General features: G+C 46.4%; 1 protein-coding gene across 1 annotated transcript in view; it reads left to right on the plus strand.

Annotated features, from left to right (window-relative positions):
* Position 1: 1 nt before the first annotated feature.
* The window catches only part of Heg1 (heart development protein with EGF-like domains 1), a gene marked incomplete at its 5' end in the record, with an annotated part of 94,027 nt that continues 67,859 nt past the window's right edge, over positions 2–26,169 (plus strand). The window contains 3 exons of the mRNA XM_013019322.1: positions 2–53; positions 22,679–22,975; positions 25,740–26,006. Of these exons, the coding sequence (XP_012874776.1) occupies positions 2–53; positions 22,679–22,975; positions 25,740–26,006 (616 nt within the window). The remainder of the gene's footprint in view (positions 54–22,678; positions 22,976–25,739; positions 26,007–26,169) is intronic.

Raw genomic sequence — 26,169 nt, forward strand, 5'->3', positions numbered from 1 at the left:
CGTCGCCACTCGGCGGGGACGCTCCAGCGGGGACCCCCGAGGCGGGAGCGCGGGTGAGTGAGAGAGACAGCCCGGTCCGGGGCTCTGCCTTCCCCGCGCGCCTGGGACCCTGAGGTCGGGCGGGGAGTGGGGCAGTGCCTTCCCGGGGTGCCGGGGCTGCGAACCGTCAGCTTTGCGGGAAAACTTAGCTCTCCCGTGGGGTCCTTACGTCCCTCCTTTCATGAAACAAAAGCAGAAATCAAGAACGAGAGAGAGGCGGGGGGAACCCCCCCAAAGCGCCTCTCCCATCCTGGGGCGAGAACTTCCGGCTGCTGGCCCCCCAGTCCCGCGCGCATCCCCCCTCCCCGCCGTGCAGAGACAGAGACCGACTTTTCAGACGGAACCACGGATGGTCACGGGGTGTGGGTCGCGCTTGGGATGTTGGAAGGGACAAAGGATGTAGTTTGAAATAAAACGTCCTACGGGTGCAAACTTTGAAAGCAGAGAAACCTGGGGCGGGGGTCAGGGGGTGGGGGAGGCTCCAAGGTTGGTTCCCCTGCCTGGCAATCGCTGACCCAGGCGCGTCCCTGTACCCATCAGAGGCAGGGAGTTGACCTCTCCTGGCTGCCTTTGTGTCCAGCTTCTTTGGCTGGTCGGGGAGAAAATGCCAAGGACTGGGTGTAATCGGAACATAATGCCATTGTAAATGGGAATGGCCTCTTCTTTTTAGTCTCAGTTTCTCCATCTGTGACAAGGCGGTAGGGACCCGCCTCTTGGTGGTGATGTGACGAAATGAAAGTAAAAATAACAGAAAGTGCTCTGAACAAAGTCAGCAACGTGGTGCGTGAGCCTTTGTCCTTGTGCAGCGACACGGGCCACCCACTCGCAGGGTGCCGTGGAAGAGATTCCCTGGCTGCTACACCGGACGTGGATTTGGAGTTTGGGTGACGGTCAATGAGACTTTTGCCTAATTTTCAATTCATTTGCTTTCTCTTATCTCACAAACTATCATGGAGCTGGCTTCCCCCAACCTAGAGGTGTTTTCTAGAGTTAAGTAAGCAAAGCTCCTCTCTGCCCCAGAATAAAAACCTGTCAACTCCATGGTCCGCAAGATTCCATTCTTGCAAACTGTCAAATCCTTGTCAATTTTTGAGTCACCAGACTAAGATAGAAAAAGGAATAGTAAGGAAAAGAGGGAGAAAAGTGACCAAAATCTTTGTAAAACTGTAAATGATCTTACAGACCTGGAGGGGATTCATAGATCCATAGATCACTTGTTTCCATAAACTACAAGGGAAGAAAGTAAGATCTTAAAAGAGCACATTTCTGGATGGTCTTGAGGTAGAAAAGTATCTGAGGACCACTGTAGGGGCAGTTATGAGTTTTCTAGACAGAAGAGTACTGGGGACTGAGGACATTTGAAGGGGACACTCAGGACAGAGAGGCAGATGTTTCTGGCTGGTACTCAGGCCTTCTTAGGCTAGGGGCCTCAGGAAGAGACATTCTGACTTGTGGGGGCCTGGTCAGAGGAGGCTGGCACTGGGATTTCCTTCCTCCTTTGGCTGGCAGTGCCCACATATGGCAGAGAGATGGGAAATGCAGAGAGAGGGATCATGGAGATAATTAGGCTGGAGCAAAATAAGAACAAGGCCTTATGTGACCCATGCCTATCTTACCAGGTAATACTGCTTTCTTATTGGGCTCATTTAAGGAGGTATGTTGGAGGCTTCAGGAAGGGGAGTCCCAAAAAGCAGTCTTATTTCAGATGGTCTCTTAGATCTGGTACCTACCTGAAGACCACTCTAATGCTACCTGCTCTTTCTCTGGCCTAAGGCCTGATCTTGGGGGTGAGGATGATCTGTTGAAAGGGCAGAGGATCCAGGCATGACCTGTGCTTGTTTTCTGACAGTGGTTTGAACAGTGTCATTCAGGGAAGGAGAAAGAAATAACCAAGCAAATCAGGACTGGGTGATCTCATTGAGTCTGTCCTCTAATACAGTCCTGAGAGTTCCTTGGCCCATGCTGCTGGGCTATCGGACATCACTAGCGACTAGCAGTTGTTTCAGAAGGCAGCAAAATCTGAAGCAGAAAGGCCCTCCAGAGTTCCTGTAGAGCCACTGTGCCCTGTGCACACTCCTGCCTTCTCCAGTACCCTGACAGATGGTTACCGAGCCTCTGTGTCCTTGCCTTTGTGTGTGAGGGGGTGGGGGTACTCTTGGTTATGAGCCCAGAGTCTGACAAATCATGTGCTTCTCGTGGTAGTGGGGAAGATTATGCACAGCCACTTCTTGCTGTGGTTTGGGCTTCCAAATACACTCACCCCAGCAGCAGGGACCCGCGATGTCCTTTTCGTTTCGTTCACCTATTTCTAGCCCTTCAGCTTGAGGCAGAGTTCAGGGTTCTTACTTGTCAGGGTGACTGTGTTTCCATGTCATTTGTTTGAGTTGTCTGTGTCACCTTGCAAGCCCCTGGAGGGCGGCCCTTGTTTGTGTAGCCATTGTTAGGCTTTGGTTGCCCACCTGCCACCCTGCTGTCATTCTTTGCTGCTGTTCAGCCAGTGGTGACAGGATGCTGAGACCTAGAGATTTTCCTCTTTCTGCACATTTTCCCACCACTCCAGGCCTCAAAGCCACAGTGCTAACCTGGAGACTTAGTTTATAGGCTTGGGTTTTCCATCCGTAGGCTGGCTGTTCATTATGAAAGGGGGTGGGGGTGGGAAAAAGGCTGGAAATCATAATAAAAATCATTGCAGAGAAAGAACTTTCCCACCCAAAGGGGAAATGCTGAGGCGCTGAGCAGCCAGCCCAAGGAAGAATAATCTTAGAAAAATGTGGCTCCCTAGAGTAAAGGAAGCGCTTTGAACCCAGCCCCTTCTGAGCTGTTAAATAGCTGTCGCCTGAATTGCTCTAACTTCGTAGTCCAATTTCGTCATTTAGTTGGCTGCCCTGAGCACCGTTACAAGGTGCAGTGAAGACTGCTGAGGGCAAGAAGCAGCCCCTGAGGGAGTGGCATTCCCCAGGAATGTGGTTTCTGTCCTGGGGGTGAGGACTCCCTGAAAGCCTGCTTGATTTGCCCCACACAGAAGGAGGGCTGTGGGGAAGAGCTTGTATGTATGTTTAGAAGCCACATCCTCTTAAACTTGCAAGAACCCGTTTATTGCTTCCCTTGACCTGTGTGTGAATGCTGAGCTGAGATTTTTCTGCCCAGGAGCTTGGGGAGCACAGGGAGCTGGATGTCGCACAATGCCAGCTGAGTGGTTACGACCTCCTCATCTACAGAGAGCCTGGGCAGAAGCTCTGCCCTCCCGGTGATCTCTTTGCCTGGCAGTGGCCCTGCCCAGCTGGCTGGCAAAGTGTCCTGGAGTTAACTTTAAAGGAAGCAAAGAACAGATGGAGCTGCAGTTTCCGTCGCTAGTATTGCTGCCTTCTTCAGCAGCTTCTCTCCTGTCCCTGGAGTCCCTGCCATTGAACAGGAGGTTTGAGTTGTTGGAGCAAATGTCTAATGTCTCTTTTGTCAAAAAATCTTGGGGAGGCAACTGGGAAGAAGGCCCATCCCCCCGCCCCTCGTCTAACTCCCTAGCCTTTGAGTGTCTTTGTATGGTTACACACTTGTTACTCCATTTCACCTTCCGGGAAATACCCTAGTGTAGGGGTAATGTTCTCTTTTCACAGGAGGGTGTAGTGAGCTTGCATGGGAAATACAGGAGGGATCGCTAAATCCATTTGCTCATTGAACAACAGCACAAAGTGTTTTCTCATCTGTACAATGGGGCCACAGGTGTTCTAAGTCTCTAGCAAATTCCACAGCTCAACATCATTCTCCTTCTCTTCTGCAGTCCTTTGCTTTTGTCTTTTCTGTAGACCACAATTGGAAGGAGGTGGCCATGGCAATTTGGAGGAAAGATTGAAGAAAAGATGTCAAGTGGTGGTTCATGCCTGTAATCCTGGCTGCTCAGGCAGCTGAGATCTGAGGATCAAGGTTCAAAGCCAGGCTGTGAGACTTATCTCCAATAAACCACTCAGAAAACCGGAAGTGGTGCTGTGGCTCAAGTGGTAGAGCACTAGCCTTGAGCTGAAGAGCGCAGGGACAGCGCCCAGGCCCAGAGTTCAAGCCCCTTGACCGACAAAAAAAAAAGATATCGTCTTTATAAATGCATAAAATAGTACTTTATATAAATACTATGACCTAGGCTCTCCCTGTACCCCACACCATATATTATTCTGGAGGTAGCCACATTTATTATCAACCTAACTGAAATGAATTTTTTTTAAGGTAGTATGGTTTTAACTCAAGACCTCATGCTCGTTAAGAAGTTGCTTTATCACTTGAACCATGCTCCTAGCTCTTTTTGCTTTAGATTTTTTTTTGGAGAGAGTGTCATGTTTTTGTCTACAGCTAGACTCAAATTTGGATCCTCCTACTTATGTTTCCTGAGCAGCTGGGGTTATAGTGTAAACTACCATACTCCACTTGTTTCTAAAGATGGGTCTCTGTCTCTGTCTCTGTCTGTCTGTGTCTTTCTCTCGCTCCTTCCTCTCCCTTTCCCTCTTCTTCTCCCTCTCCCTCTCTCCCCCTCTTTCTCTTTTAATTCAGCTAACCTCAAGCCATGATCCTTCCGAGTATGTGAAATAAGTTTTTATGGGTCTCTCTCTTGGGAATGAAGAGCAATGGCTGACATAATGAGCCATTGTTGGTTGTTATGAATACCTATTCAATGGGCGGAAAGGTTAAATTCAGGTAGTTTAAACTCTTGTAATATCTGTGTCTTCTTGTACTCACTCACGATCACCTTTCAAAAGTAGAAACAAAGATGTGTCTACATTGTATTTGCCCTCCCTCCCCCTTTTGTTGGAGCGTGGCAGATGGCTCCATCAGCATCCCATTTGGTTTATAAATCAGGAAATATTTACTAAGGCCTTTCTCTGTGTGGTGCGTGTGCCGGGTGACACTGTAGGTTGTAGGCATCTCCACAATGCCCCAGGGAACATCTTGTTGAAACCCAAGCATCAGCCGTGCAAACAGTGAAGTAATGATGCATTGCTGATTCATAACCAAAGAGAAGTCACCAGGAGACCATGGGGACCAAAGGAATGGCGCAGATTGCTGGTTGCAGCATCAGAGGGGAGACTGCAGGGGGCGCTGGTGAGTAAGGGTGAAGAATGAGAGAACACTAGCTCATGGAGAAAGATGGAGTCCACTTAGCTTATAGGCCAGTTGACTAGGATGTGTATCAATAGAAAAGTGGGGAGGCTATTGGCATCAGCAGATTCCAAACAGTTGGACTGAAAAAGACAAAACGGGTCACAGTCAAGAATGGAATGATGGACCTTGAAAGAGAGAGATACTTGCTGGGCAGGAGGACCTAGCAGGACCCCTACTAGGGGTGCTGAGAAGGGGGCATGGAGAAGATGGGCCCCTTCTAGGGAGGCAGCTTCTGCCGTAGCTTTTCATGGTAAAGTCTGCAGCAGGTCCAGTAAAGGAATTCTGTGACCATTGGGAATGTGGAACTGAACCACTGATACCGAGACACCTGCACCAGGTTCTACCTGGGCAGGTGCTGGGGCAGACATTGATGAGCCATGGGGGGGGGGGGAGGGAACAAGTTCTTCCTGGATCCTGGAAATCCAGGGTAGATGAGGAGAGGAAGAGGCTCTACTTGGGCACATGGGAGGGGGCAGTTTGGAGGCTGGCTGTGGACTGGTAGCATTTGAATACAGCTCACAGTGTTCGTTTACCTGTGAAAGTAAATGAGCACTTCTGCCTGGATTTATCCTTTCCCAGTTACAAGGCACCAGGAGGCTTGATGTGTTGGTGCATGCCTGTAATCCCCGCTACTCAGGAGGCTGAAGCAGGAGGATTGCTGAGTTTGAGGCCTGTCTGGGCTCAAATCCTGTTTCAATGAAAAACAAAAAGGAGCAGGAGGGGGAGGAAGAATGAGGCCCTTGGAAAGGCTGTTGGATTTGGTGCTGAGCCATTTAGTAGGGTGCTCTGGAGGGCAGGGTGAGATCTGTCTGTAGCATGGACCACAGCAGAAACTGACCTCCCTGTGGCAGAGTTGAATATCGGGAGGAGAAAGGAAAACCTGGGAATCAACATCCCTCATCCCTACTCCCCGAGCTGGGTCCGTTCCCAGCCCTTCCCAGGCCAGGAGCTGGCAGCACTGCCCACTGAGCCTGGACCCAGGCGCCACCTCCCATCTGCTTCTTTCCTCCTCTGAATCTTTGGGTGGTGGGGATTCTTTCTATTTTGAGTACAAAATACACACAGTCCTGTACTGTTTCTTTCTGTCCTCTCACTCACTTTTGTTCTCTCTCATTCTCACTGTTCTCTCTCTTCCTCTCCCTCCCTCCCTCTCTCCCTCTCCCTTCCTCCTTCTCTCCCTTCCCCCTATTCCAGAATGATCTCCATAAGATGTAATTAAGGTCACCTCACTCTAAGGCTTAACACCTCCCAAGAACGTTGTATTAGGAATAAGTTCCCTTCCCCCTTGGAATACAGGGCTGTGAAGTCTGCACTGTCTGGACACTGTGTCCTCCACTTGCTCTGCCCCCCACTTGCTCTGCTTCTCACTTGCTGTCTATGCCAGTTTTTTTTTTGTTGTTGTTTTTGGTTGGTCATGGGGCTTGAACTCTGGGCCTGGGTGCTGTCCCTCAGTTCTTCAGCAAAATGCCAGCGCTCTACCACTTGAGCCACAGCACCACTTCCGGTTTTCTGAGTGGTTTACTGGAGATGAGTCTCACGGACTTTCCTGCTCCAGCTGGCTTTGAACCATGATCCTCAGATCTCAGCCTCCTAAGTAGCTTAGATTACACCAGCGCCCAGCTTATGCCAGTTTTTGTTTCGTTTTTGAAGCAGGAAACCTAGTCTTTCCTTGAGCTTATCATCTTCCTGCCTCAGCCTCCCAAGTCTTGGGATTTTTTTTTTGGTGGGGGGGGTCCAGTCATGGGTCCTGAACTCTGGGCCTGGTCACTGTTCCTCAGCTCTTCAGCTCAAGGCTAGCGCTCTACCACTTGAGCCACAGCGCCACTTCCCGCTTTTTCCTTTTTGCTTATGTGAAGTCTTGGGATTATAAGCCTATGCTACTTGTACCCAACATACAGATATTTATACATACACATATTTGACATGCCTATTTATTCTGTCCCTAAGGACTATAGTAGAGGGATCCTTCTAGAGGGTGCTGGAATAAATGCCAGGGCAAACTGACCTATTCAGGATTTTAAAGCAAGCAGTCTGGCCCCAGAGGAGTCGGCTCGTGGAGGGTCATGAGAACAGAGGGAAGGAAGGAGGACAGATTTTCCTCCCGGTGCCCCACCGGCACTGCAGCTGGCCCTAAGCTGCACATGGCTCAGGACTGTGGTCATGGGATTCCCGTGAAGGAGCTGGAAGACGTCTGCTGAGCCTATCAAAGCTGCTAAAAATGGACACATTCTTTGTGCTTTGTATTTTAGCTCCGGGCTACTTGAGCTTCTCTGACAGAAAGGGTCAAATGGCATGGCAGACCCTGGGTGCCCCCTTCCTAGGGTTGCTGGAAAAGCTGGGCACTAGAGAGGCTCTGATTTCCCAAGAGACCCTAAATAACCACCCCACCCCAGCATGAGGAAGGAACTGGGCTGCTGGAGGCGGGAACGTGGGGAGCTGGGGCTGGGGGTGGGGGTCTCTTGTGCAAGGCTTTGACTGCTGATGAGGTCATGCCAGGCCCATATGGGGAAGCACTCTGTTTTCCTTCTAAGGGTGGTGGGAGGGGATGGGAACAGCTTGGTGGGGTGGGGGGTAAGAGGTCTCTGGGAGCACAGGATATTTGTCATTGCCATGTGCTGAGACTTGCAGGGTTGTGTGCAGGGGAATTATCTTTTGCTAGCGTGTGACTGAGAGCTCTGCTGGCTTTGCAGCCACAGCTTCTGTGCTGGGGGGGGGGAGGGGTCACACGGCCTCAGTTCGACTCCCAACATTGCCTCCTGCCAGCAGTAGGACTTTGGTAAGTTATTTAGCCAATGGGCTACTAATTCCTCAGGGATTGTAAATGCTGTCTACTCAGTACCTGCTGCTCCTGAACCCTGTCAGTGCTGGTGATGCTACTGTGGAAACTAGGCCTGATTTATACTAGTCACTGTTTTGTTTTACACACACACACACACACACACACACACACACACCCATCCATTTGCCCTCTGGACATTTTATTGGAATGAGATGCTACTGTGGAAACTAGGCCTGATTTATACTAGTCACTGTTTTGTTTTACACACACACACACACACACACACACACACACACACACACACACACCCATTTGCCCTCTGGACATTTTATTGGAATGAGGACATATTTAAAAAAAAATTTCTTTGTTTGCCATACTAAGGTTTGAACCCAGCACCTTGGTGCTCTACCACTGGAGCCACATACCTGATACCTCCCCACCCAACTAGAGACTTAGTTCTGAAAGCAAAGAGTTCAAGTCCATTGAGGAACCATGATCATATTGGAACCTTCCATCCTTAATTTCTTCCTTCCTTCCTTCTTCCCTCCTTCCCTCCCCCCCTCTTTCTTGGCTGGTTTGGGGGTTTGAACTGAGGGTTTCATTGCTTGCCTGGTTCTCTACCACTTGAGCCATGACTCTAGTCTGGCTTTAGGCTGGCTGGTTTTTTTTTTTGAAATATAGAATATTGGAGTCTTTATTATACAGGCTGCAGGCATCTAGTTGTTACAAAGGCCTACAGCAGGCAAATAACACATAACACAGCTAGGAAACAGGCTAAAGAGGAAAGAAATAACAAAAACAAGCCAGTTCAGCTTCAATGGAGAGCTGAATCGGGACTAGGCTGGCTGTTTTGGAGATGGAGTCTTGCAGATGTTTCTGCATAGGATGGCTTTGGACCATTTCCTCTGGATTTCAGCCTCCTGAATAGGTAGGTTTAAAGGCATGAGCGACTGGCACTTCAATAGTGTTTGAAGGAGTCAGAGTGTGCTGGGGCCCACAAGTCACTCACTGGTGGTTTACAGTAGACCACTCCTAGCTAGAAAGTGGGTTGTTTCTCTCTACCTGCATTGCTCATAGACTGGCTTTTGAATCTTTGTCCTTCATCCTCCTTAAATAATCTAATTTCATTATCAAGGGAGTAAACACATCATTATTCAGGAGATAAGATAATCTTTCACAGGTTCTATTGAAAGTTAGCAAATTAAAAAAAGAGCAATGATGGCATCATTGGAATAAGAATTTCTAGTAGGAGCTCTTGGAAGGGAGGAGAATTCTTACGCTTTGTAGATACTATTTTCAGCTAGCCATGCTTCTGGTAATGGGCTGCTGCTGGAGATAGCCACTGTAGAGTCAGGGCAGAGCGCTGTCAGAGGTGGCTCAGGAGCCCTGAGGGTTGGAGGACCTTTGGTCTTACCTGTTACTTTCTAGATAGGTGGCACTGGGCGAGATCAAAACGGAAATAGTAGTGTCTCTTACTCCTTCACAAGGTTTTTGAGGTGGGATAAATGTAATTGTGACCGTGAAAGCATTTGTAGACATAACAGGTGATTGTAGTCATGACATCATGAGCTAAAGTGACCTTGGACAAATCCCTTGCTCTGTACCTGCTTCCATATCTGTAAAGTGGAAATGATAGAACCAGTTCAGTTAAACCAGGCACCAGTGGTTCATTCTTGTAGTCCTAGTTAGGATGACCCTCCTCCTCCTTCTCCTTTCTCCTCCTCCACCTCCCCTTCCTCCTTTTCCTCCTCCTCCCCCGTTTGAAGCCAGTCTAGCAGGAAAGTCTGTGAGTCTCTTACCTCCAATTAACCACTAAAAAGCCGAAAGTGGAGCTGTGCCTCAAGTGATAGAACACTAGCCTTGAGTAAAAGAAGCTCATGGGGACAGTGCCTAGGCCCCGAATTCAAGCCTCAAGGCCAGAACAGAAATAAAACAAAAAATCAATTATCTTGTCATCTTGTTATTGTAAGGATGAAATGAGTAAATTCACAGGCATGCTTTGTGAAGATGACAATGCACAGCTTGTGTTAGTCATTTATGCTTCTGGGGACAGATCAGTCATTGTTACTACTTTAGGTGAGGCAGGGCTTCATGAGGAAAGCATACAGGGAAGGATGAGTATAAAGTTGGAGAAGAGAAAGAGAGGCCATTTCTAGGAGATCTCAGTGGGCTTTATCAGTTCTCCATCTCTATCTTGTCTCTGGTTACTATGACTAACCCTTCCCATTTCTTCTGTCCTTCCCAGTGGGGTGTTCTTCATGGTTCTGTCCTTGGTCTTCGACCTCCAACTCAGTTATGTTATCTATGGAGCCAGAGAGCTAGGAATACAATCAGATAAGTCAGAGTTGTCTAGCAAAATAAGCAGAGTTGTCTAGATAAGTCAAGAGCCCAGAGGAAGAGCAATGTCTCTGGAGAAGATTTCTTAGAACTGGTGGTCTTTGATCTGTTTCTAAGAAAGCAAAAAGCCAAAGGGGCAGGGCACAATCTAGGTGTGGAGGAAGGCAGCATGGCTTCAGATTTTTTTTGTTTAGAAATTACTTTTGTTCCCTTCAGCAATTCAGTTCTGTTCCTTCAGTCATCTACCAGATGCTCACATGTTTATGATGCTTTACTTTAAACCAAATAGTTTCCTGTAGCAATCCTGCCCTCCTTTTCCTTGTTTCTGGCTCATTCATCTCCATTCACCATTCATGCTTCCATTGTCATTTGTCTCCTGGTGTCTCTAACTCATTGTCAACAGTCACCACTGAATCTTCCTGCTTTATTCCTTTTATCCCTTGAGAGGCCACTTGGCTGTATAGGATGTCAACACGTAACATCCCTAGGCAGTTTGGATCCCTGTCTTTAAGTGAGGTGGCCTCATAGGGCCTTCCTTCTGGAGGAAGCCTAGCTCTGACCTTTCTGGCTTTCATTTTTAGTACAGGTTAGTGCTCTTCCTTAGCTCTATTTCTATTTTTTGTGGGTTGTGGGGCTTGAACTCTGGGTCTGGGTGCTGTCCCTAAGCTCTTCAGCTCAAGGCTAGTGCTCTACCACTTGAATCACAGAGCCACTTCCGGTTTTCTGGTGGCTAATTGGAGATAAGTCTCATGGACATTCCTGCGCAGGCTAGCTTTGAACTGCAATCTCCAGATCTCAGCCTCCTGAGTAGCTAGGCCCCGGTTCTATTTATTTATCTTTCATTCTTTCTCTATTTTGTAATATCTTCATATTTTTGTGCTGGTCCTGTAGCTTGAATTCAGGGCCTGGGTGCTGTCCCTGAGTGTTTCAGGTAACCACTCTACTACTTGAGCCACACCACCACTTCTGGCATTTTGGTGGTTAATTGGAGATAAGTCTCATAGATTTTCCTTCCTGGGCTGCCTTGGGGCTGCAATATTTAGATATTAGTCTTATGAGTAGCTAGAATTACAGGAGTGAGCCACTAATGCCCAGCAATATAATTTTTCTTTTTTTTGTATGGTGCTGAGGGTGATTCCAGGGCCTCATGAATGCCAGCTAAGCACTTTACTGCTGAGACACATCTCTGGCCCTGATGTCCTTATTTTCTTTGTTTAAAATTGCATTTTCTAGCCAGGCACTGGTGGCGCACGGCTGTAATCTTAGCTACTCAGGAGACTGAGATCTGAAGATCATGGTTCAAAGCCAGCTCTGACAGAAGAGTGTGATACCCTTATCTCCAGTTAGGCAGCAAAACTTGCAAGTGGAGGTATGGCTCAAGTGGTAGAGGGCCAGTCTTGAGCAAAAAAGGAAAGCCAAGAGTACAAGACTTTGAGTTCAAGCCCCAGAACTAGCACAAACAAACAAATAAATTGGGATCTTAAAAAAATTTAATTTTACTATTTGCTGTGTAACTGTGGGCAAATTATTCAGTGCCATTATATCTGAGTTCCCTTTTCAGAAAAACAATAATAATGAGACCATCTTGGAGGACTGTCATGAAAATAAGCTGAGATAACCCATGGGAAATGCAGGTGGGCCTGGTCTACAGCAAATGATATCGACTATAATATATATTTATAATATATTATCTATGCATTTAAATAATAGTATAATATATACTATGTTATACTCTTATTTTAATGTATTATAACCCTGTTCTGCTATATCTTTCACTTTTAATTCCCGAGTTTTATTTCTCCCTTGTCCTGTTTCTCCCTTTATTTTCTCTTTTCAACCTTCTTTCATTCTTCTGACTTGATTTCTTGAGAATTAAGAAATATATATACACACACACACACATGCATATATGTTATACATATGTTTTATATCTATCTTTATTTTTATAGATAGATGACCTATAACATATCTATCTATATGGAGCTATAACATATCTATTTATATGTTATAGCTGGGTGCTGGTGGCTCATGCCTATAATCCTAGCTGCTCAGAAGGCTAAGATCAGAGGATTGCAATTTGAAGCCAGCTGGGGCAGGAAAAGCTAGAAATGGAGCTGTGGCTCAAGTAGTAGAGTGCTAGCCTTTAGCAAAAAAGCTCAGGGACAACCCTCAGGCCCTTAGTTCAAGCCCTGGTACAAACACATACATGCACACGTGCATGCACACACACACAGGTTATATTTCAATAGAGCATCAGCTTTCCTAGACTAAGTCTACTAAGCATCTTAGTAAATGTTTCATGTCTCTATTTAGATTTGACTTAGTTACCCCTTGAAGGAGCCTCCATGGTAAACGCCACCCAGAGGTACCAGGCCCCTTCCTTCTCCAGCCCAGGCCTGAGTCCTTTGTGCCAAACTATTCCCTCACCTCTATTTTCAACAATCTCACACCATCCAGACGAATGATGTTTCTGGGATTTCCTTTGAGTCTGGGGCCACTTCACAGAGGTCTGTAGAAGAGATTAATGGCAGAACTTAGAAAAGCCAGCTGCCTGTTCTTGTGGAGAGATTTAAAGCCCAGGACCCTTCTGTTCTGCCGTCTGGGCTCACAGTGGTTCATCCTCTTCTTCCTGCCCCGCCTCAGCGCCTCCTCTCAGGCTCTTCCTCCTCGGAACCAGGATGTTTTTCCTTGCCTTTTTATTGTTTCACTAACCTGGCAGGTCTCCTTTGGTGGATCCTGCCACTGGCTTCCTCTGTGGGTGTGAGGGAGGGTTACAGTGACCAGGGCCCTGCAGGCCTGCTCCCTTGCCCTGGGCTCGCTCAGCCAAGCCTGATGCTTTATCAAAGCTTTCCCCTAGGCCTAGGAGCCTCCTCTTCAGCTGCTCTGTTGGGTGTTTATTTCTCAAAGGATAGAGGTGAAGAAAATGGAGGTGCCTAGAAATAATAAGGCAGACCACCTCGCTGCAGGAGGCTGTGTGTGTATGTACTAACTAGCTAGGAATCTTTGGACCTTCCACCCCAGGGCTTTTTCTCAAGGCCTTTCAAACAAACAAAAACCCTGTAGAAATATTTTTAAAACAAAGAGCTCAGGGTCCCCTCAAGGTCCTTCCTCTGTCCCTCCTGCCTGAGTAGTGTCCCTGAGATGACTTCGGGGCCAGTTCTGTTTCTAGAAGGCTGACCTCAGGGCTCCAGGCCAGCCCACGCCTGAGCCCTAGCTGGGTTCAGTCCTGCAAAAATCTTCAGGGAAGGGGAGGGGAGGGGAGGGGAGGGGAGGGGAGGCTACCCTTCTGAACAAAAGCTGGTCCCACACACAGGGAGGGAAGTTACTGTGTGTTTCATAAAACTTTACAGTGTCAACACTAGTGTCTGTCCCCTAGGGAAGCTTTTGAAAAATCGGATCCCTGGAGCTCAAGTCCAAATACTTCCTAAATGTGTGTGAGTTTTTGTTTTTTTGGTTTTTTTTTTTAAGGGTAGCGTGGGGGTGGTGTTGCTCCTTTTAAGGTAAGAATGAGGAAGGAAATCAAACTCCCACAGAGCCCTAGACTGTCCAGATCTAAGACCAAGTCTTTTGTTCACACAAACTCATTTGGCTCCTAAACGTCCTCCACCCAACATCATTACATCCGCAGCAGCCCTTTCAAAACACAGCCCAGAGTGGCAGAGCGAGTGGGCGGCTGCCTTTCTGGGGAGACTCCAGTCGCCGTCCCCCAGTGCCCCCATGGTTCCTGCCAGCCCCAGAATATATCACCACCGGCCATCCGGCCTGAAATCCCCCTCATTTGGAGGGCTGGGGGTGGGAGGCAGGAGCAGGAGGGGGGAGGGGGAGGGAACCAATTCCTAGTCCCAGCCTTCAGCCTTGCAAACTCCAGGGCACAGCACAGCCTTGGCTCTCTGGGCATCTTTGGAAACCCGAGGGATCATGGAGGTAGTTCTTATATCTGAGTCATTCTCTTAGTCCTCACAGTGTCTGCTCTATAGCGGGTACCCAGTAAGTCTACGTATTTTTTTTTAATTAGGGCTAAATACACATAACAAAATTTACAATTTTAACCATTTCTAAGTGTATGATCCATGCCATTGCGTAAAATTACAAGGTTGTTAAAACCATTACCGCTATTCATTTCCAGAAATTATTTTTTTGGGGGGGAGGGGGGTCTGGTCATGGGGCCTGAACTCTGGGCCTGGGCGCTGTCCCTCAGCTCTTCAGCTCAAGGCTAGCGCTCTACCACTTGAGCCATAGCACCACTTCCGGCTTTTTTCTTTTTGCTTATGTGGTACTGAGGAATCGAACCGAGGGCCTCAGGCATGCAAGGCAAGCGCTCTACCACTGAGCCACCTTCCCAGCCCTAATTTCCAGAAATTCTTTAGTGTCACAAACAGACACTGCTTTAATATGTCCCAGTCCCTCCTGCCCCCAGCCCCTGATGAACTCTGTTCTCTGAATTTCCTGTTCTGAGAATGTCACATATGTACAATTATATGATGCAGTCCTTTTGTGTCTGGCTCATTTCATTTATGTTTTCAGGGTATACCATAATTGGTAGTCTGGGTTAGGATTTCACTCATTTCTAGTGCTATAGAACATGTACATGTATGTGTGTGAACTGTGAATATGCATATTCACAATGCATTCATTCACTGATGGACACTTGGATTACTTTCATCTTTTAGGTGTTGTGAATAGCACTGCTGTGAATGTGGTATACAAGAATCCATTTGGGTCTCTGCTCTCAGTTCTTTTGGATATGAAAGAGTCTTAAGTCTTTCAGGGACTGCTATATTGCTTTTCCATGGTGGTTGTACCATTTTACATTCCTACCAGCAATGATGCATGATGGCTCCATTTTCTCTATATCCTTATTGTTCCTTCCTTCCCTCCCTCCCTGCCTTCCTCCCTCCCTTCCTTCCTCTGTCTCTTTGTCTCTCTCTGTCTCAGTCTCTCTATCTTTGGCAGTATTGAGGTTTTAGTTACAGTTTCATGTTAAGTTTTGTGCTTGTTAAGCAGGTGTTCTACCCTTTCAGCCAGGCTTCTGGCCTTTTTTGCTCTTATTAATTGTGAGATAGGGTCTCATTTTGCCCAGAGTCCCTCTAGGCAGTGATCCTCCTATTTAAGCTTTCTGCCATAGCTAGGATGACATGTATTCACTCCCATACCCAGCTACTGGTTGAGGTAAGGTCTCATGAGTTTTTTGCCCAGGTTGGTTGAGAAACACAATCCTCTCAATCTCAATCTCCTTCCCAAGTAGCAAGAATTATAGACATGAACTACCAGTGTCCAGCTGTTCTTTTTAATAATAGCTATTCTAATGGGTGTAAAGATGAATATTTCTTTAATTCATAAATGCCACTTACTGTCTGTATTGTGGATTTAGATTTGCTTCTTCTCCTCGTGGACCTTAGTCCTGACATCTGAGGTTGCTGTGGTCCTTAGGAATGGTTGTCATCTATGGAGGGTGTGGGTATCAGTGATAACCCATGATGCAAAGCATCATTGGTAAGAGCAGGGGAACATGTCACATTCCATGAATTGGAGTGGCTAAAAGAACTGGCTGAACTTTAGGTTTTCAGCCACCACTGGCCCACTGTTTTGTTTTTGTTTTTGTTTGTCATGGGGCTCAAACTCAGGGCCCACTTCCAGTTTTCTGGTGGCTAACTGGGAATAAGAGTCTCCTGGACTTCCCTGCTCCAGCTGGCTTCGTACCCTGATCCTCAGATCTCAGTCTTCTGAGTAGCTAGGACTAAGGCATGAACCACTGGCAGCTGGCTCCCCCAATAGTTTTTATCTGAGTGTGTGTGGTTCCTGGGGAAAGCAGCTGAAGTAAAGAACCAGGCTCTAGTCTTTTTCTCTGCTCCCTATTTTCTAAGTTAATCTGGGCAGGCAACTTTCGTGCTCAGACTCATTCTTCTCTTTCATAGGAGAGCAAGCATACCTTCGTGTCTGCCACTCAAAATGTCAGGAACCGAAAGGATAATTTAGGACCCCTAAAATTATCCTGTAAAAAGCACTTTGCAGATTGGAAAATGTGTGGGATTTCTTAATTGGATCTCTGAGAACAGAAGTGTAATTTCATTCTCCTAGAAAGCACCTGTGAAAGCCTCCCGCTCCTTTTCACTCTTAGGCTACCTGTTATACTAAAAGGGAGCCCAAAAGGGAGGGAGTTCAAAGTCCCTCTCATACCTTTTAAGATCTCTCTCTCCCTCTCTATCTCTCTCTCTCCCTCTCTCAGTCCCCCCCCCCCCAATCCTTAGGCTTAGACTCAAGGTCTAGGGTACTGTTCCTGAGTTTTATCTACTCAAGGCTAGCACTTTGAGCCACAGCTCCACTCCAAGTTTTCTGGTGGTTAATTGGAGATAAGAGTCTCACAGACTTTATGCCTGGGCTGACTTCAACCTTGATCTCAGATCTCAGCCTCTGGAGTAGCTAGTATTATAGGTATGAGCCATTGGCACCCAGCTTTTTTTTTTCTTCTTCCTCTTGTGAGCAGTTGTATCAGGGAAAGCTGTAAAGATTGCAAAGAAACCCACTCATAGGAAACTCCTTGCTGGCATCTAACCATGTAGATAGAAGGCACCAAACCCGTAGCTCAAAGAGGGTTTTTTTTTTCAAGTTTCCATATCCCAGAAAAGCTCCAAAGGGAGGCAGGAATGGGGAATTTTACAGTCCTGTACTGGTCTAGAACCGTTCCTTCCTGGTCTTTAACTTTAGCAAGTTGATCTTCATCTTTCATCTACCAGGTGACAGCCTTGAAAGGCCAAGGGACTCTGTAGTTCATGCATGACCTGGCTTCCTCGGCTGCCTGTCAGTATCTGCCCTCTTCCTCTTCACTGCCTTGCTTCCTTGCCTTCTTGCCTTTTTGCTTTTCTTTCTTCTTTTCTTCCTTCCTTTCTTCTTTCTTCCTTCCATCCTCTCTCTCTCTCTTTTTCTCTCTCTCCGCTCCCTGTTTTTCTCCTTCCTTCCTCCCAATACTGGGGCTTGAACTCAGACCTGGGTGCTTCCCCTTAACTTTAGCTCTCAAGGCTGGTGCTCTACCATTTGAGTCACAGCTCCACTTCTGGCTTTTTACTGGTTAGTTGGGGATAAGAGTCTCATGAACTTTCTTGCCCAGGCTGGCTTCAAACTGTGATCCTCAGATCTCAGCCTTTTGAGTAGCTAGGATTACAGGCGTGAGCCTCTAGCACCCAGCTGGCCCTTCTTGTAATCTTGTGTTGTCTTTCCCTTGTAATCTGTGGTCAAGTTCCAGGTTCTACCTCTCCCTCCAAATTTCAGTTTCCCCTTAAATCAGTCCTTGATGCTCGACTTGTCCTTCCCAGGCCCATCTTCTCTCCTTCTAACCAACAGAAACAGAACCTTTCACTGTTACTGGATATTTTCACTTGGAGATTCTAATGACCCACCTTCACAACTGGTAAACAGACTTTTATGGTTTCAAACACATTCTCCATTCTGACTCTCCTCTCTCTTCATTACCATTCTCTTCAGCCTGCGTAAACATTCTATCTGTCCTGATTTAGAAGTCCTGTTGCTCAGTAATGATGTGCAGCTGGTACCCAACTAACGTGGCCTGGCGCCCAAGCCCATGTGCAAGGCGGCTTCTTTCCTCTGAGGGAGAATCAAGGACAAGGACAGCGTAGTTGTGTGTAAGGCTGAAGTTTCAAGGCTAGTGGGACTTTTGTGTCACTCTGCCCTAATAGCCCCCCCCCCGAAACCTCACCGAGGAAGAGTGAACCCAGACCTTGGTTCTGATCATGTCTGTTGCTGGTATGTGCATGTGTTGGAAGCATCCCGGCAGTCTTTCAGGCCCCTCAGTTTCCCCACCCGTCAAAGCTGTCACGAGTATTAAATGAGATAATTTGTTTAAAAACTTTCACCAGATGGTAAGCACTGGGTAGATGTTCGTGAAATCCGATTCTAAATTGAAGGACATGAACATTCTTCAACTGTGTGCCCCAGAAACACAAGCTGGCGGCTGGCAGCACTTGACATTTGGGTCTTTCACAGCTTGATGGCCAGGGTAGGGGTGGGGCTGGTCCTCTAGGAGGAAATTGCCTCTTTGGGTGAGTCCTGGTATACTCCCCTGCACTGCTCCCAAACAATGTGAGCTGAAAACCTCAAATTACTGGAGAGTGGTGGTGAGCAGCTGCTCATTAAGAAATCCGATCCTGGGCTGGGCTAGCATCCCTCATGATGCTGCCTCCCAAACAGATGTTTTGGAACATTCAGACTATGCCACTGTAGTGGAAGTTGTCAACTTGAGGGGATTAAAAAAAAGCAGGCGAAGAAATAAAAATCTACTGTTAATCTCCATTCATGATGGAAAGAGAGCAATGTCCTGACATAGAGGGTCAAGTGAAGAAGGAAAGATGACATTTCCTGCTCAAAAGGTAACCTGAAGCTGTTCACCAATCGCTCATACCTGTAATCCTAACTATGCAGGAGGTTGAGATCGGAGTATCATGGTTCAAAGGCAGCCCAAGCAGGAAAGTCCATGAAACTCTTTATCTCCAGCAAAAAGCTGGAAGTGGAGCTGTGGCTCAAGTGGTAGAGGGCTAGTTTTGAGCACAAAAAAGAAGCTTGGGAACAGAGCTCAGGCCCTGAGTTCAAGCCCCAGGACTGGTGTGTGCCTGTGCACGTAGACACATACAACCCGAGAAACCGGATTTGCCAACTTGTGTGTGGCTGGCTGCTGTGGCTCAGTGGCCATAATTGGTTTGGTGAGTTCTTTAAGTTTAGTTGTCTCGTAACTAAATTAACCAACTCGGTCTGCCGGGCTTAGCAGCAAAAGCCTTGCTTGTATTTCAGAAAAGTAGGATGTTTCTATAATACTCATGAATTATAAACAAGGCTGTGATAAACTTCCTTATAGCTGTCATTTTGTGTCCTCCCTTAATCTCCCTGAAATGAAAAATTCCCAGAAATGGGCCTTCTAGATCAATTTAAGTTTTGGGCAATGGATTGTTTAAATTTCTTATTAGAAAGACTGTGCCAATTATATTCTTTTTTTTTCTCCCTGGTACCAGGATTTAAACTTGTAGATTTTGTGAATTTTTAAAACAAATTTCTTATTTATTAGAATTTGCTCAGCAAATGATATAAATTGATTTGAAAATGTATTCATCTAGAGAACATTTGCGTTAGTTTCTGTCAGTCTACCTCCCTATTACTGATATGAACGTGAGTGCGTGCACTCAACCATTTGAGTCATACCTCCATTTCTAGCGTTTTGTTGGTTAATTGGAAATAAAAATCTCATGGACTTTCCTGTCCAGAATGGCTTCCCCCCCACCCCGCCCCAGTAACTAGGATTACAGGCATGAACCACCAGCACTCAGCTTAAATCACCCTTCTGGAATGTAATTCAGTCATTTTCAGTAGGTTTACAAGTTTAAGATCAATTGTATCTACATCCTGAACTTGTGGTTCAGCCTACCATAGTCAAAGTGAATTTGTGCTGAGCCACTCATATATAGCCTGGCTTTATGGTTACCAATTTTTGAGTGAGATTAATTTTTTTCTTTCACTTATACCCAAATTGAAAGGCCAGGTTTTCTTGCTGGCTCCTCTGCAGGGCAGGTTTGCTTCTTCTTTTTTTGGAGCCGGGGGTGGGGGCAATCATGGGGCTTGAATTCAGGGTCTGAGCTCTGTTCCTGAGCTTCTTTTGCTCAAGGCTGCACTCTATCATTTGAGACACAGAACCACTTCTGGCTTTTCCTTTTTATGTGGTACTGAGGAATTGAACCCAGGGCTTCATGCATGCTAGGCAAGCACTCTACCACTAAGCCATATTCCCAGCACTGTTTATATTTGATAACCAAGATTCAGTTCCCTGGGGCCCCCAACTTCATGCTGGTTTCCTTTGGAACTCTCTTGAGAGTTGTCTTCCACCTCCTGCATCCCTGTGGCCCTCAGAACAAGTTCAAGGTCATAAATGTTGAGTGGATGCCAGCTTCAGTCTTAGCTTATTTCTGAATTTCTAGTCTTTGTTCATTTTTTGGTCTCCGAAGATTTGATTCTTTACATACCAACTCAGCAATGCACTTGGAAATATTTTGAGAAAGAATTTTCTTCAGCACTTTTAGCTGTTGATTGTGGCAGGATTTTTGAAGGTACTGCAGGACTGTCCATCAGCCTTTTAGTTTTGTTTGTAGTATTTTTTTTTCCTTTTCAGCCATCATTGTTCTCTCCTAAGGAAGAGAGTAGGGTTCAAGTTGAGCCATTCCTATGTTAAGGTAGACATTTGTTCCTGCAGTGGGGCTCCTTGGCTGGCTAGACTGGGACTTTCACTGTTCCCAGGGTCATCCATGCTTCATCCAAGGCCAGCCACACTCCCCAGTGGCTGAGTCTCACGCTTGTTTTAAGTGCTAACAGAGTTAAGTTCATTATCTTCCTTTGTAGCTTGTCAGTTTGGTCATGAGTCTGAGGTCTTTTCTGTCTACCCACAATCACTTTGGGGTGTGTATGTGTGTGTGTGTGCATGCGCTTGTGCGCACGCACACGCTCATACTGGGGCTTGAACTCATGGTGTGGGTACTGTCCCTTAGTTTTTTCATTTAAGGATGATCCTCTACAGCTTGAGCATAAGCTCTGTGTCTTGTGTCTGGCTTTTTTTTTTTGTGTGTGCTTGTCCTGGGCTTGAACTCAGGGTTTGGGTGCTGTCCCTGAGGTTTTTTTGTGTGTGTGTTCAAGGCTAGTGCTTTACAAATTGAGCCATAGCTCCACTTCTGGCTTTTATGGTGGTTAATTGGAAATAAAAGTCTGGCTCTGCTCCAACTGGCTTTGACCTGTGATCTTCAGATCTCAAACTTCTAAGAAGCTAGAATCATAGGCATGAGCTACCAGTTTCAGGCTTATGTTTGGCTTTTTGGTTGTTAATTGGAGATAAGAGATTCAGAGACTTTACTGCCCGGACTGGCTTCCAGCTATAAGCCTCAGATCTCAGCCTTCTGAGTAGCAAGGATTACGGGCATGGGCTACAGTGCTCAGCCATTATCACTTCCTATTTGGTTTTCTTTGAGAATATTGTTTTTTCACTGTGCCCGGTTCACCAAGAGGATAGTGAAAGTGTCCTTAAACTCTTTCATTTCATCCAGCTAGGTTAGCTTGCCTTTGCAGCTCAGACAGGAAGAACAAAGGGAACATGCCTCATGGGTCATTGCTGTCCATAACTTTAGAGTCTGAAATTCAATTTAGGGACTTGGTAGCAGCCCCTGGAGACCCTCTTCCCTGCCCCATTTCTAGTGTAAGCCTTGCCTGTGTGGGGCTGGATCCAGAGAAGCCCAGATGCCTGGGCAACTTCCCTCCCTCTACCGGAAGCCTCTGCTAATGATCACCTCCAGGAAACAGAATAGAAGGCTTAAAAACAGTAATCCTCAAGGGATTTGAGGGAGGAAATGATTCCCTTAGGAAAGTTTGTCTGAGTCTCTTGTGGAAGTTTTTATAATCTCCACCCAATCCACCTCAAATAAGGGAGTTGCTGCTTGTGGTACTACTGATCCAGAACTGCCCTGGCTCAATAAGCCCTCCTTGTGGTGACTGAACTGTGGCCTTTTGGCTTGCCAAATCTGCACTGGATTTCAAAGGTTTAATCCAAAAAGTATAATGATATCTTGGAGATTCTTTATATGAAATGTATATTGAAATGATAATGTGTTCTGCATGTTAAATGAGATAAAACATTAATTTCACGTTTTAATTATTTAAAATAGGTAACTATTAAAGTTACTTGTAGGCAGGCACCAGTGGCTCATGCCTGTAATCCTAGCTACTCAGGAGGTTGAGATCTGAGAATCAATGTTTGAAGCCATCCCAGGCAAGAAAGTCTATGGGACTCTTATCTCCAGTTAACCACCAAAAAGCCGGAAGTGGACCTGTGGTTCAAGTGGTAAAGCACTAGCCTTGAGCAAAAGAAGCTTAGGGACAGTGCTTAGGCCCTGAATTCAAGCCCAAATAATTCTTCAAGCCCAAAATAAATAACATCACCCATATGGGTTTTGTTTGTTTCTTACTATGTTTTGGACAAGCATTAATCTACAAGATAACTTATTCCTTCTGTGTGTGTTGGTGCGTGACATTTACACGCAAGCTATAGTCCGCCTGCCTGCAGTCTCTGTCCACCAGATGGTTTGACGTTGTTACCTCACTCATAAATATAGCAGTGACTTCATGCATCCCCACGGAGGTTTTTTTCACAGTGACCACAGCCCTTCCTCCCTGAAGCAGAAAGAGAATTGTTTCCAATTGGGGATAATAGAAATGGGGCTTTCAAGGAGACCTTTAGTCAGCAATAACCTCAAGTGGCCTGCTGGCGATGGTAAATGGTCTTCTCTGAGGGTTTAACTTTCAGAAACCAGCAAATCTCTCTGATGCAATTTCTTGTCCTTTCAGCTGCTATAAGCAACTATGGGTCAGGAAGGAGCAACACTGAGCCCCACAGTGAAAACATTGCCTTCCGTCAAGCTCTACAGGACCTTTCAACAGTGGCCTTCAGAGGGGGTGTCATGGCCCAGACTTCTAGAACCAGCCATCTTTCTTCAGAATCTCTGGAAGATCTCCCTGCTCTTACTGAAATGGCAAGTGCCGGGGGAAGGAATGAGTCTTCAAGTCAAACAAACTTCACCATTTCACCTGTTGGGCACTCGTCTGAGATCGCCACGGCTCTGACCTCCCAGGACAGTACTTTATGTGAGTGTGCATGGTGATGCTCATTATATTTGTGTATGTTGTGATATATGCACCTCATCTGTGGCAGGCCAGATGAGATTGTGGATTTGTTGAGCATCCTGGTTGGTCTGTGGCATCTCTGTTTCATGGCTGGTCTGAAACAAACCCTCTCTCTCTCTCTGTCAGTTGTAAGGTTTGAACTCAGGGCCTGGGCACTGTCTCTAAGCCTCTCTGTGCTTAAGGCTAGCACTCTATCACTTGAGCCACAGTGCCATTTCTGGCTTTTTTCTGTTTATGTGGTACTGAGGAATTGAACCCAGGGCTTCATGCATGCCAGGCAAGCACTCAAACCTTAACCCTCTTCAGGGGTCTTAACACACCCTCTAATCTCAGAGGAACAAGTCTGACAGGATGTGTGGTTTGGAAAAATGGTCAGGCTGTCTTTGTTTGTGTTATGGGGATCAAAGGGTTGTTCCTCTGTTTGTATAATTTGGTGGTTTCCTTTTTTATATTTTTGTGCCAGTCTTGGGGCTTGAACTTACAGCCTGGGCACTGGCTCTGAGCCTATTTTGTTCAAGGCTAGTGTTCTGCTAATTGAGCTACAGCTCTACTTCCAGTTTTGTTTTTTGGTGGCCAATTGGAGATAAGAGTCTCATGGACTCTCCTGCTCCAGCTGGCTTCAAACTGCTATCCTTAGATCCCAGTCTTCCAAGTAGCTAGGATTAGGGGAGTGAGCCACTGCTGTCCAGTTTGGTTTGCTATTTTTAGCAGATGATTTCAGGAAAGGACTGGGACTCCATGGGTAAGATTTGATTGAAGCACAGAAGACAGAGAAAAGTAATGGTTGCTAGGTATCTACCACATACCAACATATCTAGTCTAGTAATCTTTACAGGAAGCTGGTGAGGTCATGTTATTCTCATAGGAATTTGAGCACTGAAGCTCAAAGGCTATAATGAACCAGTGTGTGAAGGACAGTTAACAGGTTTCCCAGCTAGGTTTGCAGCCTAAGTCTGTGTATCCAGGGGAGGGGGATGCCAGCCTGAGGGAAAGTACTGTGGCCTCTTGGTGGGGCAGCAGGACATCCTGTCTGGGAAAAAGCCTAAGTTGTACACAGAGCAGCAAGTTAGGACAGTTGTGGTGGGGACAATCATGGAGGACTTTTGTAGTTCAAACCTGATATTTTGGGAAGAGTGACTAAAGGGTTCTACCTGATGGAATGATACTGTTGAGGCAAACGTGTTGAGGATTCATCCAGCAGCCCATCTGTAAGATGTGTGATATAGAAGTAACAAGAGGAAGGGAATCTAGAGTGAGCTGAACAACCCACCTAGACAAAGTCATCCAGACACCAGGAGCTAACTAGGTGACAGGGGCTGAAGAGGTAGGTCTTGGTAAAAACTTAACAAAGGAAAGATGATAATTGATGAAGAACTGAAGGCTGACGCCATCAAAGATGACCCCCATGGCTTCATGCGGTAGGGACCAGTCTGACTATAAGTCTGATTGGCAGCACTCAGTGCAGCGAGGGAAATGTATGTGGGTATTCTGTCTTTCATCCATACTGGCTATAGAGCTTAGGAATTCAGCATGACATACTGCTCTGTTCTGGTGATCTTCCAGCTTTTGGAAATTCTGTCTACACTGGATTCCAATAAATTCTGGGCCCAACTTCATGGGATGTGGGTGATGAGTTATGATGATAAGACACTAGTTTCTGATTAGATATAGTCGGATACTAACCTTCAATGTGCACCCCATACTGATTATTTTACTATTACCCCCCCATCCATGCACAGAATGAAAAAATGATAAGACTATGAGGTCAAAAAACTTGTCTTGGTTAGTGGCTTTTCTTTCAAGAGTTTATCTATTTGGTGGTACTAGGTTTAGACTCAGGGTTTTGTACTATCAAGATAGGCATCCTACCACTTGGATCATTCTACCAGTCCTTTTGCTTTAGTTATTTTTCAAATAAGGTCTCCTGTTCATACCAGGGCTGGCTTAGATTGTGATATTATCTGTGCCTTCCACACATGGTTAAGAGCCACATGCTACCAAGCTCAGCTTTCTCATTATTGTTGTTAAGATGGGGACTTGTGAACGGTTTTGCCCAAGGTGGTCTTGTTTTTCTTTTCTTTTCTTTTTTTTTTTTTTTTGTCAGTTGTGCGGCCTGAACTCTGGGCCTGGGCACTGTCCCTCAGCACTTCAGCTCAAGGCTCGCACTCTACCACTTGAGCCACAGCGCCACTTCCGGCTTTTTCTGCTTATATGGGGCTGAGGAATTGAACCGAGGGCCTCATGCATGCAAGGCAAGCCCTGAAATGTAGTTTTTCTTATCTTTGCCTCTTGAGTGTCTAGGATTATAGATGGGTACCACTGCACCTGGCTCAGGAGTTAGTTTTTTCATAGAAGGAATGGTTGATCCTAATTTCTTATCACATCTATATAGTTCATAGAGGTCAGAGCTGACTCCATTTAAAATGATTAATGGGAAGTCTGTTGGGAGAGAGAGAGAGAGAGAGACAGAGTGTCCTGAGGCTTGAACTCAGGGCCTAGACACTGTCCCTAAGCTTTTGTGCTGGCACTCTTATGGCTTGAACCACAGCTCCATTTCTGGCTTTTTGGTGGTTAATTGGAGATAAGTCTCACAGACTTTGCTATCCATGCTGTGATCGAACCAGGATCCTCAGATCTCAGCCTCTTAAGTGGCTGGGATTACAGGTGTGAACCATGGGCACCTGGCCATGCTAGTAGAATTTTAATTACTGCCATCTATTTTCAGCCTCGAAAAGATCAGAAGAAAAAAGTTCTCCTCAAATGGAGAGTGAGATATCCCCAGTCTCCCTGGAGAAGGGGAAGGAGCTCCCAGGAGTGAGAACTGCACACACCCAAGGAGCCTACACATCAGCTTCCATCCAGTCCTCTCTTGCTTCGGAGCCCAGAGAAGGGGCCGTGCTCTCCAGGAGGAGAAATTCCTCAGAACCAGAGCTCGTCTTGCAGCGTTTCTCCAGGACACCAGCTTACTCTCCTTCTTCAGGCCATCCATCATGTGAGTACTTCTGCCCTTAGCTCAACCCCTCCATGGCCATTAGAATATAACCATAGTTATATAGTTATAACTATATATAGCTATAACAACAGGTGTACAGTCAGCTCTAACAGCAGATAAGGCAGGGGGTGGGGGGGAAGGGGGAGGAGAACCATTCCTCTAA

The sequence above is a fragment of the Dipodomys ordii genome, unplaced genomic scaffold (genome assembly GCF_000151885.1).
Source record: "Dipodomys ordii isolate 6190 unplaced genomic scaffold, Dord_2.0 Scaffold45, whole genome shotgun sequence".
In the NCBI taxonomy this organism is placed as follows: Eukaryota; Metazoa; Chordata; class Mammalia; order Rodentia; family Heteromyidae; genus Dipodomys; species Dipodomys ordii.